Raw genomic sequence first — 13625 nt, forward strand, 5'->3', positions numbered from 1 at the left:
CACCACATGGTCCCGTGTGGCTCAGTTGGTAGAGCATGGTGTTTGCAACACCAGAGTTGTGGGTTTGATTCCCACGGGGGACCAGTACGGGAAAAACAACATGTATGAAATGAATGCATTCACTACTGTAAGTCGCTCTGGATAAGAGTGTCTGCTAAATGACTAAAATGGTAAATGTAATGTTCTGTGTAGAACTCTGTGAGTAGGCTATGCCTATGCTGTGATATTCCTAGGGCAGCAGGTGGCCTGGTGCTTAGAGCGTTGAACCAGTAACCGAAAGGTCACTGGATTAAATACCTGAGCTGTCAAGGTGAAAAATCTGTTGATGTGCACTTGAGCAAGACACTTAACCATAATTGCTCCAGGGATGAAGTACTGCTAGGGTTGACCATATAAAACAACACATTTCCCTGTAGCAATCTGGTATATGTGACAATAAAACATTTAAACATGTATGCCACATGCAGTATTATGATACCTGCCAGGGTGCTGCAGTCTTATTATGCAAATCATGTCTGTCAACAAGGAGAAGAAGAGAAAAGGCGATCCCTGCAGAGCCTTTCCTCCAAAGTAGGAAATGTTCCAAAGATGGGATTGAATTAGGGTCATGGCTAGAAGGGAGTAGAAGGTTAGGAGAATTAACATAGCAGGTTAGGAGAATTAGCTTAAGGTTAGAAAAGGGGTTAGGGATAGCTAAAATGCTAAACATTTCCACTTTTGACGTTTATTTGATAAAAGCTGGATCCCTTCTAACCATGACCGTGTATTAGGTCAGATCCCATTTTAACCAAATTCTAATTGTTAAGAAACAGAGAAGAGTGTGGAGGTTATAAGTTACTATCAGCCATTTGGTTTTTAAGAAGGATAAAAAGGTACTTCTAAAGTATATAAACAAATCTGAAACAACTAGGCCAAAAAAGTACACAATGCTCACACTATTCATTGGGCTATTCAATTGCTCTATTTAATTGCTCTGTAACCAAGTATCATGTTATAAAAAAAATACATTCAGCATCACTCCGTCAAGGGAAATATACTGTACACTAAACAAAAATATAAACATGTAAAGTGTTGGTCCCGTGTTTCAGGAGCTGAAATAAAGGATCCCAGAAATGTTTCATGCGCACAAGCTTATTTCTCTCAAATTTTGTGCACAAATTTGTTTACATCTCTGTTAGTGAGCATTTTTCCTTTGCCAAAATAATCCATCCACCTGACAGGTGTGGCATATTAATAATCTGATTAAACAGCATGATCATTACACAGGTGCAACTTGTGCTGGGGACAATAAAAGGCCACTCTAAAATGTGCAGTTTTGTCACACAACACAATGCCACAGATGTCTAAAGTTTTGAGGGAGTGTGCAGTTGGCATGTTGACTGCAGGAATGTCTACCAGAGCTGTTGCCACAGAATGTAATGTTAATTGTTAATTGTTAATGTTAAGTTTCTTCCTCCACAGACTCAAATTATACATTTTGTGTATGGTTTCATAGAAACAAGGGTGGCTCTACGTATCCCTTTGGCTCAACTTACCCCACTCTCCCCAACTGTATGCAATAAGTGCTTTTTGAATCAACGGTCACTGTTTTGTCTTCTTTCTCTCTATTTCCCCAGTCTGTGGTGTATTGTCATGGCGGCCGGATCGGCTTTTTCCAAGGTGACATCCGCCTGCTGTCTGATGACATGAAGGCCTTACGGCCCACCATCTTCCCTGTGGTGCCTCGATTGCTCAACCGCATGTACGACAAGGTGAGAGAACCACCTACCCACACAAGCATTGACGCACACACCTCCCTCATTCTCCATATCTTATATCAACTCACCCTCTCTCTCGTGTGTGTGTGTGTGTGTGTGTGTGTCCCACAGATCTTCAGCCAGGCCAACACCCCATTGAAGCGCTGGCTGCTGAACTTTGCAGCCAAGAGAAAAGGGGCAGAGGTCAGCAGTGGGATCATCCGCATGGACAGCCTGTGGGATAAGATATTCTTCAGTAAGATACAGGTATCCACCTCACCTCCTCCTCTTGGCCTCTCCTTCCTATGAGTGGCCTGACACGGTTGATGGATGGACGGATGGACGGAGGGACGGACGGATGTGAAGATTGATACATAGATGTGTGTGTGTTCAGACAATGAAGGGGGAATATGCCGTGTGTATGTCCTCAGTGTGACCCTTTGGCAGGCAGAATCCACTGTATTCCAAGAAAGACTCAATGTTTGGTGTGTTGTTGGAGTTTGGGTTGTGATAATATTGTGTTCTGTTGGTCAGGCCAGCCTGGGTGGGAGGTTACGTATGATTGTAACTGGAGCTGCTCCGGCCTCCCCCACCGTACTGGGATTTCTCAGGGCAGCACTGGGTTGTCAGGTGAGTGACGCACACACACACACAAACAAGTATGAGTGCTTAAACCCACACAAACAGACACACACAAGAAGGCACACATACACAAACACATGAGCTTGTGTGCATACAGACAAATCACACCCTCCTAACATGCTGTCTATCCTTGCTGGCTGTAGGTGTATGAGGCGTATGGCCAGACGGAGTGTACTGCTGGTTGTACTTTCACCACTCCTGGAGACTGGACCTCAGGTTAGCTTATATTCTCTCTCCTCTTCTTCTCCAGCTGCTCCACTCCCACTTCACCCAACAAACCTTATAATATGGGATGCATCCAAAATGGCACCTTATTCCCTATATAGTGCATTATATAGGGAATCGGGCCCTGGACAAAAGTAGTGCATATGAAGGGAGCCGTTTGGGACAGACACCTACTGTAGGCCAGGGAGCAAGATACTTCTACGACAGGGATGGGCAACTTTGATGGGGGTGAGGACAACAAAAAATTCTAACATTTTAGTGGCCCCCCCATCTTGACAGCTGATAACCTTTTTTGTTCATTTCGTGCAATTCTACACATTTTTGCCATGGGGTGTAAAGCAATGGTTCTCAACTGGTTGTGCCTCGGGACTCATATTGAACCAGCTTGTCTCAGTCGCTACCCAATATTTGCATCCCAATTTTTGGGGGGCTAAAATGCAATCTGGAAAATTATTCCCACTTTTTAAATTGTCAATAATTTGATTTTGCCCATATTCTTGACGTAGAATGTTAATAAGCTCACTGATTTGAGACCACTAAATAAACCAAATCCGCTAAATAGCACTGCTAATACTGTAACTTTATATAAAAAAACTGTGATTAAATTATTTTAAAAATGTAGGTTCAGTTATATTTCTTTACACACTTTCTACCTGCTTTTAGTTGTTTAAGTTCAGACTGGAGTATTTTTCCATAAAAATAATAAAAAATTAATTACTCAAATGACCTGCAACCTATTCAAATCCTCCTGCAACCAAAATGTGGGTCGCAACCCACGAGTTGAGAGTCGCTGTTGTAGTTTTAACCCAAGTTTGCTGCAACTTTACTACACGTTTTGCCTTGTGGCAGAGTGGAAAATGAGCTGTTTTACAGCTAATTTCCTGCAATTCTTCAGATTTTTCCATAGGGTGGAGAGAAATGTTTGCAGTTTTTTATATGATATCTGAGTGAAACTAACAAAATCAATGGAGGCCACCCCGGACAGTAATTCGACCATGATAACAAGTTTAGATAGTTGGCCGCTAAACTAATTTAGCAGTCGAAAAAAATGTAGCTGACATGGGTTTATTAACTGTTCTGGGAAGGGGGTTCCGCTAGCGGAACACCTGGCCTACAGCCTGTGAAATTGCAGGGCGCCAAATTCAAACAACAGAAATCTCATAATTAAAATTCCTCAAACATACAAGTATTATACACCATTTTAAAGATAAACTTCTCGTTAGTCCAACCACAGTGTCCGATTTCAAAAAGGCTTTACGGTGAAAGCACACCATGCGATTATGTTAGGTCAGCGCCTTGCCACAAAAACCATACAGACATTTTCCAACCAAGGAGAGGTGTCACAAAAGTCAGAAATAGCGTTAAAATTAATCACTTACCTTTGCTGATCTTGGCACTCCCAGGTCTCCATGTTAGACAAATGTTTGTTTTGTTCGATAAAGTTAATTTATATGTCCAAATACCTCCTTTTTGTTCGCGTGTTTAGTCCAGTAATCCAAATGCACAAAGCACGGGCACAAAGTCTAGACGAAAAGTCAAAAGGTTCCATTTGAGTTTGTAGAAACATGTCAAACGATGTTTTTAATCAATCCTTAGGGTGTTTTTATCATAAATATTCAATAATGTTTCAACCGGACAATACTGTTTTCATTAGAAAGGAAAGGGAATGGAGCTCGCGCTCACTGCCACGCGCGTGACTAAACTAAAGGCTTTCACCTGGGCCATCTGCTTTGAGTGCTCTTATTCACTCCCCTTTCACAATAGAAGCCTGAAACAACTTCTAAAGACTGTTGACATCTAGTGGAAGCCTTAGCAAGTGCAATCTGACCCCACAGACACTGGATATTCGATAGGCATTCACTTGAAAACTACATACCTCAGAATTCCCACTTCCTGGTTGGATCTTTCTCAGGTTTTCGCCTGCCATATGAGTTCTGTTATACTCACAGACATTATTTTAACAGTTTTGGAAACTTTAGAGTGTTTTCTATCCAAATCTACTAATTATATGCATATTCTAGCTTCTGGGCCTGAGTAAAAGGCAGTTTACTCTGGGCACACTTTTCATCCAAACTTCCCAATGCTGCCCCCTATCCCTAAAGAGTTTAACTATCAGTGACTGACAGAAGAGATAAACTTCTGATGCATAACCACATTTCTAAATTGCACCTTGTGTATTCTACTATTATAACTCTCAACAGTAAGTTGAGACCACGACTGAGTTCCAGTTGCACATCCCTGCTGGATGACATCAGCTTACAGTCAGTTCTGGCCGACGCCTGTATTTGGTATTTATTAGGATCCCCATTAGCTGCTGCAAAAGCATCAGCTACTCTTCCTGGGGCCCACATGAAACATGACATAATACATAGTACAGAACATTATTAATCAATGACAGAAATACATACATTGAAAATGTCACACGTAGCCTACATTTTAGTACATACACACAATATCTAGGTCTAATACATAGTACAATGCAAATTACAATACAAGATATATAAAATGGCTGTGTCTCTTAACAGTCCCCTTTGTGCAGTAAGGTGTTCTTTTATCTGTTTTTTGAAAATGGTTTTATTGCTAGCTTGAGTTACCTGGGTTACCAGAGAGTTCCATGTAGTCATGGCTCTATTTAATACTGTGCGTTTCCCAGCCTCTGTTCTGGACCTGAGGACTGTGAAGAGACCTCTGGTTGCATGTCTTGTGTTGTACCGATGAGTGTCTGAACTGTGTGCCAACTGCTTGAACAGACGGTTCAGTACCTTCAACACATCAACACCTCACACAAAGACCAATAGTGATGCAGTCAATCTCTCCTCAACTTTGAGCCAGGAGAGACTGACATGCATGTTACTGACACTTTCCCTCCATGTCTGGTCGACTGAGATGTCAACAAGGCAGAACAATGCCCTATCATGCACACACCTCTTCTCATTTTAGCAACCATTGAGTCTATATGTTTTGACCATGACAACTTTCTATCTAGGGTTACACCAAGCAGTTTAGTCTCCTCAACTTGCTCAATAGCCACATTTTTCAATAATAGATATAAACGAGGTTTAGCGTTGAGCGAGTGATTTGTGCCAGAAATTATGCTTTTAGTTTTTGAGATATTTTACACCAGCCTATTGCTAGTTACCATTCTAAAACTGACTGAAGCTCTATGTTAAATGTCTTAGTTGTTCATTTTACTGTTGCAGCCGACGTGTATACTGATGAGTCGTCAGTGTACATTGACACACAGGCTTTATTCAAGGTCAGTGGAAGGTCATTCGTAAAAACAGAAAACAATAATGTCCAAAGTCGGCTGCCCTGCGGTACACCACTCACAACAGAATTTACATGAGAGAGGCTTCCATTAAAGAAAACCCTCTGTGTTCTATTAGATAGGTAACCCTCAATCCGTAACACCTACGTTTTTCAGCAATAGGTTATGATCAATGACATCAAAAGCTGCACTGAAATCTAACAAAACAGCTCCCACAATCTTCTTACTGTCAATTTCTTTCAGCCAATCATCAGTCATTTGTGTCAGTGCCGAGCATGTTGAGTGCCCTTCCTTATAAGCATGCTGAAAGTCTGATGTTAATTTGTTTTCTGTAAAATATAAACACCTTATCCTGCACCACTGGGTGAAAGTCTCCAATTTTACTATAGTGGAAACAAAATTACACAGAGATAACATGCTGCGTGTTGGGAACACATTATCGTATCACCCCTCAGTAGATAGTGTTATTAGTCAGAGTCACATGCTTTCAGCCTCAGACAACCTTTGAGGTTTTATGTTTTTAGCTCTGTGGCTATGGGATGCATGTGCCATCTTTCTGCAGCGTGCTGCTTAGACACCCAAATAGGACCACAACCATTTCCCCTCTGTAACGTGTGAGAACAGGGGTGACGGGTCGTTAGACCTGACTCGATTTGGGTCAAAGGCCTGTGGATCCCAGCCAGTATTTACACACGCACCATGTTGTTGTTCTGTGTTTTACAACAGGTTCGCAGTTGCAGTATGATAACGTATACACTTTATTATCTCGGTGAAACAGCCATGGCCAAAGGTTACACTGGGAAAGTAATGAGCTGCAGTATTTGTGGTTTAATGGTTGTTAAAGGAACTGAAACTCCTAACCCAGACATCAACCCATTAAATCCCCTGTGCGTCCAAAACGGCTCCGTATTCCCTATATAGTTCACTACTTTAAACCATGCACTATATAGGGAACAGGGAGCCATTTTTGAACGCGGACGTCAATCATCTCCTGTCTGCCTCTTAATATTTCACGAGGCAGAACTTGCTATTGCGGTTACCAGCAGATAGAGCCATTCTTCACAGGGCAGGAGTGGATTATGTTATTCAAAAAGCGAATCAGTTCACGCTCATAATAAGGCCCTGTGCTCTTACAGTACCTAGTCAGTGGGCTAGCTCAGTGTTAGTTTGGATCAGACAACTGAATGTGTGAAACGACATCAGACAAAACTGAATCAGGGGTGTCAGGGGGGAATGACAAGTCAAGATCGTCAACTGCCCAAGAATTGGTCTTTGGTTTTGTGCCGTGCATTTTTTTATGTTTAGCAAGTGTGGATAGACGTATGACTTCAACTATTGTGCAGGCCTGATCGTCAAACGACACGAAGTATGCCTATTTCCACCAAATAATGTTGTGGCTCAGATGCACATTGTAAGTTGTAAAAGTAATATAGCTCGTGTCCCATCCATAACATCAACATGTGAAAGTGGTACGTTTTTATGTTTTGTAGTAAAAAAAAGACAGCAAGATAAGTATTTCCAATGACATCAACCAATCAGTAGGCAAGGCCTACTAAAATCACGACGCACACCAATGATGTCATTGGGAATGGTGTCTCTTTTTTACTACAAAACCTAGAAATGCGCAATTTTCACACATGTTGATGTTGGGATGGTGCTGAAGCAAGGCAGTTAACCCACTGTTCCCCGGGCGCCGAAGACGTGGATGTCGATTAAGGCAACCCTCCGCACCCCTCTGATTCAGAGGGTTAAATGCGGAAGACACATTTCAGTTGAATGCATTCAGTTGTACAACTGCCTAGGTATCCCTTTCCCAATTAGGGATAAAACTCTTCAACTGGTGGCGCTAACGAGAGGGTAGACTATACAGGGTGAGGGGTACTGTGGTCAATGTCTCCACCTAGTGGTAAAATACAGAAAAGCAAACAGTAAAACAATTGGAAGGGGAGCATATTTCAGCTACAGTAAATATAATTGATGTAAAACCACTACTATAGAAAATGTTAGGTTTTTTGGGGGGGGGGGGGAATGAGGGTTAAACAAAACTAGGGAGAACATCAAAAGCAAAAAGGACTAAGTGGTTTAAACAATAGTACACTAGTGAGCTTTTCTCATGAATGTATATGAAGTACAAATGGCTCCAATAGCTAAAGTATCACTTTGTTTAAGGGGGGGGGGGGGGGGGCATTCACAAAAACATACAATAGTCCTTCTCTAGGTTAAGACCTCTGGGGACTAAAGTATCTAAGGGATTGATCCAGAACATCTCTCTGGGCTGTCGGAGCTTGTCAACGTCGCTACAGCGTTTGTTTTTGCTAACTCGTTCAATTCCAAAATAACTCACAAAGCGAGTGTCCTCTCTTTTTCAAACAGAGGGGCACTGGGATGTTGGGGTCATCACTTCGAATGGCACTTCGGCGCTCACACATTCTAGTGCGTAACTTCCTTGAGGTCTCGCCTACGTTAAATAAGTTGCACAGGCAGCAAATCACATAGATCACACTGCGAGAATTGCAGTTGATGGTACCTTTGAATTTGGGGTCACGATCCGATCTGGGGTGCAGGAAACTTATCATACGTTTGGTGTACTGGCATTGGGTACAACTGTCACACGTGTAGTTGCCGGGAGGAATAGGCAGGATGCTGGTCTTCTTTGCGCTTTGGCTGACATTGGATCGGACAACATTGTCTTAAATGTTTTTAGCGCTATGTTAAGCGGCGCGGGAGGCTGCTGAAATGTATTGCCTAGAGCTGGGTCTAAGCAGAGAATATGCCAACGTTTTTTGATGATGCCTAGGAGTTCTGGACTTTGCTCGGTGTAGGTAGTGACCATTTGGATGGAGGTAGTGACCATTTGGATGGAGGATCTAGCTCTAGGGCTTGCTCAGTAGCTGTCCACGAGGAGATGCACTGCAGTACTTAATGCAGCTGGTGGCCACACCAGATACTGACTGTTACTTTTGATTTTGACCCCCCCCCTTTGTTCAGGGACACATTATTCCATTTCTGTTAGTCCATGTCTGTGGAACTTGTTCAGTTTATGTCTCAGTTGTTGATTCTTGTTATGTTCATACAAATATTTACACATGTTAAGTTGTCTGAAAATAAACACAGTTGACAGTGAGAGGACGTTTCTTTTTTTGCTAAGTTTAGAACAGGGCGTGTGAGGGGGTGTTGGAAATACCATAACACTCATGCTTTTTTAAATTTATTTTTTATATCTATGATGTTGTGATTGAATGCTTCCACCAATGTCTCTGATCTGTTCATTGTAGGTGGAGTCAGAGGGAAGTGGCATGTAGAAGTTTCAGTCTGATTGAGCCTCACTTCTGGAAAAAAAACTCCTGTAATCTGATAGTTCTGAAAAATGCCTAAAGGTCTACAGAGACAGTCATTAATAGGAACAAAAGACAAACCTCGATTCAGGAGGCATACTTCCGATGGTTCAAGATGCTTTAGGGAAAGGTTGACTCTTTGGCTTTTGTTTGTGTAGTGTTGTACCGGTGCGTAATTCCGTTACCTCCTGGTTTTTCTGGTCTCATCTCATACGCCTGTCCTTTGGTTCACTGTGAATTGTGCTGTTCACCCGATTTGTTGTGCCATTGGCGTCTGGAGTTCGGTCTCTGTTGTACGAGCGGTGGTTACTAGACTTTGCGGGATGCGAGTGCATGGAATTGTCACGTACATCTAGTCTCCCCAAGCTGGGTTGACGGCGGCCCCCTTTATGACTTCTGTATTGTGCTCTAGGGGCTGACTTGGATAGCCAAGAGTACACATAAACCTCAGAGTAATCTCGTTGTCCCTGTGGAACTTCTCCTTTTCGCACTCTCTCAGCTCATTTTAGGTTTGCGCGGCCTCATGGTTAAGGTCCTTTAGAGTGCTGGTTAGTTGCCAATCTTTCAAACGCTCTCCTAATTGTGTCTCTATTAGGGTGAGGTCGTCTTTCAGTTTGTTCTCCTTCTTTTGTAGGTAAGAGATTGTGGCTGCCTTCAACACGAAAGAGCGTCTATTCAAGGTGTCAGTCCAGGTGTTGGTTAGTTCCTCGTCATCAGATAGTCAGATAATGTCACCCCAGGTAGATGGGTTTTGTCCAGTCCTAGTTGGATGTCTTTCCATTCAGAAGGGAATACATTGCTTGTCCGTCCTCAGTGACTCCAGCATAATAGCATTTTCAAAGGAGTTATCGCTTAAAAAGGTGTCCAAAAATGTATTGGAAGGATTGATAGCCCTATTTCCTCCTTGGGCCATGGTTGGGAGCAAGCCGTCAAATCTTATATGTTAAGAAATGAAGGGTGCTCTATAAATGTGAATTGAGGTGCAACCAAAATGTTTCATCACAAGGCGCATCGCTCACTCATCATTTAAATATATATATATATAATATTTTAGCAAGGTTCAAATATTAACATTTCAGCCTTCATCAGAATAATTACGCAAAGGGAATGGACAAGTTCATATTATAGGGCATGGGTGTCAAACTGTATGCTGGTTTTCATTATTAACTTTCAATTTCTGTGTGTGGGGAGTTCCTTACTAATCAGTGACCTTATTGATCAAGGACAAGGGAGGAGCGAAAACCCACAGAAACTCGTCCCTCCAAGGAATGAGTTTGTCACGCGGTATAGGGCATGGGGAAGACAATTAGGGAGAACTAATTGTCTGGTGGTGCTCATGAGAGAGCGTGTGGTAGACTATTCAGGTTGGTCCTCAGTGTGAGGGGTGTGGTCAATGTATCCACCTAGTGGTAAAATACAGAAAAGGAAACAGTAAAACAATTGGAAAGATAAGGTGAGCATATTTCAACTGCAGTTGATATAGTAGATGTAAAACCATTACTATAGAATACATGTTGGTATGTTAGGTCAGGGGTATCAAACACATTCCATGGAGGGCCTAGTTTCTGCAGGTTTTTCCTTTCAATTAAGCCCTAGACAACCAGGTGTTGGGAGTTCCTTACTAATTAGTGACCTTAATTCATCAATCAAGTAGAAGGGAGGAGCGAAAACCTGCAGACACTAGGCCGTCCGTGGAATGAGTTTGACACCTGTGTGTTAGGTATTGGAAAATAAACAAGAGGGCTAAGTTTTTGTATTTTCAGCTTTATATATGCTTTTTTTGGGCATTATACTGTAATGCATAATTTTTGGTGGCAGCCAGTTTACTGTGTAATGACTTGAATCAAACAAATGAAGACATCAATTAGCGCTGTCTGTAAACTAGATTTTTCCTCATATTTGTCCTTGTTTTGATGACTAACTCTAGGTCATGTGGGGGCACCACTGCCATGTAACCTCATCAAGCTGGTGGATGTGGCTGAAAAGAACTACTTTGCTGCCAAAGGAGAAGGAGAGGTGAGTTGAATGAAACATCAAGGATATTTTTGGGGATAATCTGTACTTGAACAGGGTCACAGACAGTTGGTCATTGAGGCTATAGTGGGTATCATAATTATTCACCCCACCTTGGATTTGTTCACATTTTGTTTTCCGTGACAGTGGGATTAAAATGGATTTAGTTGTGATTTTTTTTGTTTTTTTTTGTTTTTTGTAATAGACCTACAGTACTCAATGTCAAAGTGAAAAGAAAATTCTACAAATGTTAACAAACTAAGACAAATGTAATAACTAAAATATAGTTGCAAAAGTATTCACCCTTTTTGTTTAGGTAAGCCTTTACTATTTCAGGAGTAGAATTTGGCTTAACAAATCACAAAATAAGTTATATGGACTCACTCTGTGTGAAATAAGGGTTGACATGATTTTTGATTGACTATCCCTTCTTCTGTCCTCCATATGTACATACAACATATGTAAGGTCCCTCAGTGAAGTTTTGAATTTCAACTACAAAGACCAGGGAGCTTTTGAAAGCCTCATAAAGAAGGGCAGTGATGGGTAACCATAACATATCAAACATTGACTATCTCTTTTTATGAATGGTCAAGTTAATAATTATGCTGTGGATTATGTATTAAACCACCCAGACACAACACATATACAATCATCCTCCTGATTTGCTGCAGGAAAGAAGGATGTCAGGGATGTCACCTTGAGGCCATTGGTGAATTTATTCATTTATTACATTTATTTTAACCGCTACAGAGTTCAATGGCCGTGAAAGAAGAACTGAGGATGGATCAACAACATTGTAGTCCACAATAATTGCCTAAATGACATAGTGAAAATAATGAAAAATACAGAGTAACAAATATTCCAAAACATGCATCCTGTATGAAAGAAGGGGGGAAAAAAACACAAAAAAAAACACAGCAAAGGAATACACTTTTTGGCCTTAATGCAAAGTCTTAGGTTTGGGGCAAATCCAACACAACACATCAATGAGTAACTCCCTCCTTATTTTCAAGCAGAGTGGGGGCTGAATTAATTTCAAACCTACTTTGAAACGCAACAAAATGTGAAGAAATACAATGGGGGTGAATACTTCTGATACCCACTTTATGTACAATATGTTAGCATTAGTCAAAATGATAATTGGGTGCTGAACATATTCTCCTTAATTATCACTTTGTTTTTCTCCCTCCCTCCCTCCCTCCCTCCCTCCCTCCCTCCCTCCCTCCCTCCCTCCCTCCCTCCAATCATCCATTAGGTGTGTGTGAAAGGGCCCAATGTTTTTAAGGGCTACCTTAAGGACCCAGGGAGGACGGCTGAAACGCTAGACACAGACGGTTGGCTCCACACCGGAGACATAGGGAAATGGTTACCTGTACGTACACACGCTTGTCTATGACCCTTCACTTGCAAAGACAATTACTCAAATATCTCTTTGCCTTCCTTGTACAATATCCTATTTTCTGGTTGAATCCGATCCACAAGTATCCCTGTTAAAATGTAAGGTATGAGCGTATTTCAAGACAGGCTTCAGACCTGTGTTTCCCACGATCTCCTTATGACGTCTGCCCTCTCCTCTTCTCTCCTGTCCTCTACACTGCTCAGAACGGTACACTAAAGATCATTGACCGGAAGAAGCACATCTTTAAGCTGGCCCAGGGAGAGTACATCTCCCCTGAGAAGATAGAGAACATTTACATCCGCTGTGAGCCTGTGACCCAGCTCTACGTCCATGGTGACAGTCTACAGGTGAACTAACCTACCTCCCTAACAACCTTTCTTCCTTATCACATCACAGCATGTGGTTCGTTGTTTGAGCATTATGATGAGAGATGGTCACGGGACCCAGAACCACCTGAGCGTACCTAGACATCTCTGTGTCCAGACTGTACATGTACCCATGTGCTCTAAACCAAACCCATGCAGTTTTAGTTTTTCTGTTTGTTGCCAGAGGACATAGATAATCGGGTCAAGCCAATTCATTATATATGTCGCTCGATTTGTTTAGAAACAGCTTATCCAGTCAAGTCAGTAGTGGCTTTTCTTAATGCCACAGTTTATGCTTGACACTGTTTATGTACAGCTAGTTTCATAGAGACAGACTTACTTAGGTCCATACTGTAGCTCCTTGGCCATCGACGACTTGAACGAACCCAGTTCTAGTCAGTCTTCAGCAGCTCGTTCCCTCCCGTGGAGTGTGTGTGTGTGTGTGTGTGTGTGTGTGTGTGTGTGGTGTGTGTGTGTGTGTGTGTGTGTGGTGTGTGTGTGTGTGTGTGTGTGTGTGTGTGTGGTGTGTGTGTGTGTGTGTGTGTGTGTGTGTGTGTGTGTGTGTGTGTGTGTGTGCATAGAAAGATGTATGTATGAAAATGGAGTCACGGGAGAATTTCCATAATCCAAAAAAATTAATA

At 42.0% G+C, this 13625-nt stretch overlaps 1 protein-coding gene across 4 annotated transcripts in view; it reads left to right on the forward strand.

The window, feature by feature from the left end:
* LOC106567519 (long-chain-fatty-acid--CoA ligase 6) overlaps positions 1-13625 on the forward strand; it is a 79275-nt gene that overhangs the window by 58844 nt on the left and 6806 nt on the right. For all 4 annotated transcript variants that reach the window (XM_045693406.2, XM_014136844.3, XM_014136843.3 and 1 more), the window contains 7 exons: positions 1617-1751; positions 1869-2003; positions 2271-2366; positions 2522-2594; positions 11134-11222; positions 12476-12592; positions 12823-12966. In XM_045693406.2, the coding sequence (XP_045549362.1) occupies positions 1617-1751; positions 1869-2003; positions 2271-2366; positions 2522-2594; positions 11134-11222; positions 12476-12592; positions 12823-12966 (789 nt within the window). The remainder of the gene's footprint in view (positions 1-1616; positions 1752-1868; positions 2004-2270; positions 2367-2521; positions 2595-11133; positions 11223-12475; positions 12593-12822; positions 12967-13625) is intronic.

This window comes from Salmo salar, chromosome 13 (genome assembly GCF_965601325.2).
Source record: "Salmo salar chromosome 13, fSalSal1, whole genome shotgun sequence".
Classification (NCBI taxonomy): domain Eukaryota; kingdom Metazoa; phylum Chordata; class Actinopteri; order Salmoniformes; family Salmonidae; genus Salmo; species Salmo salar.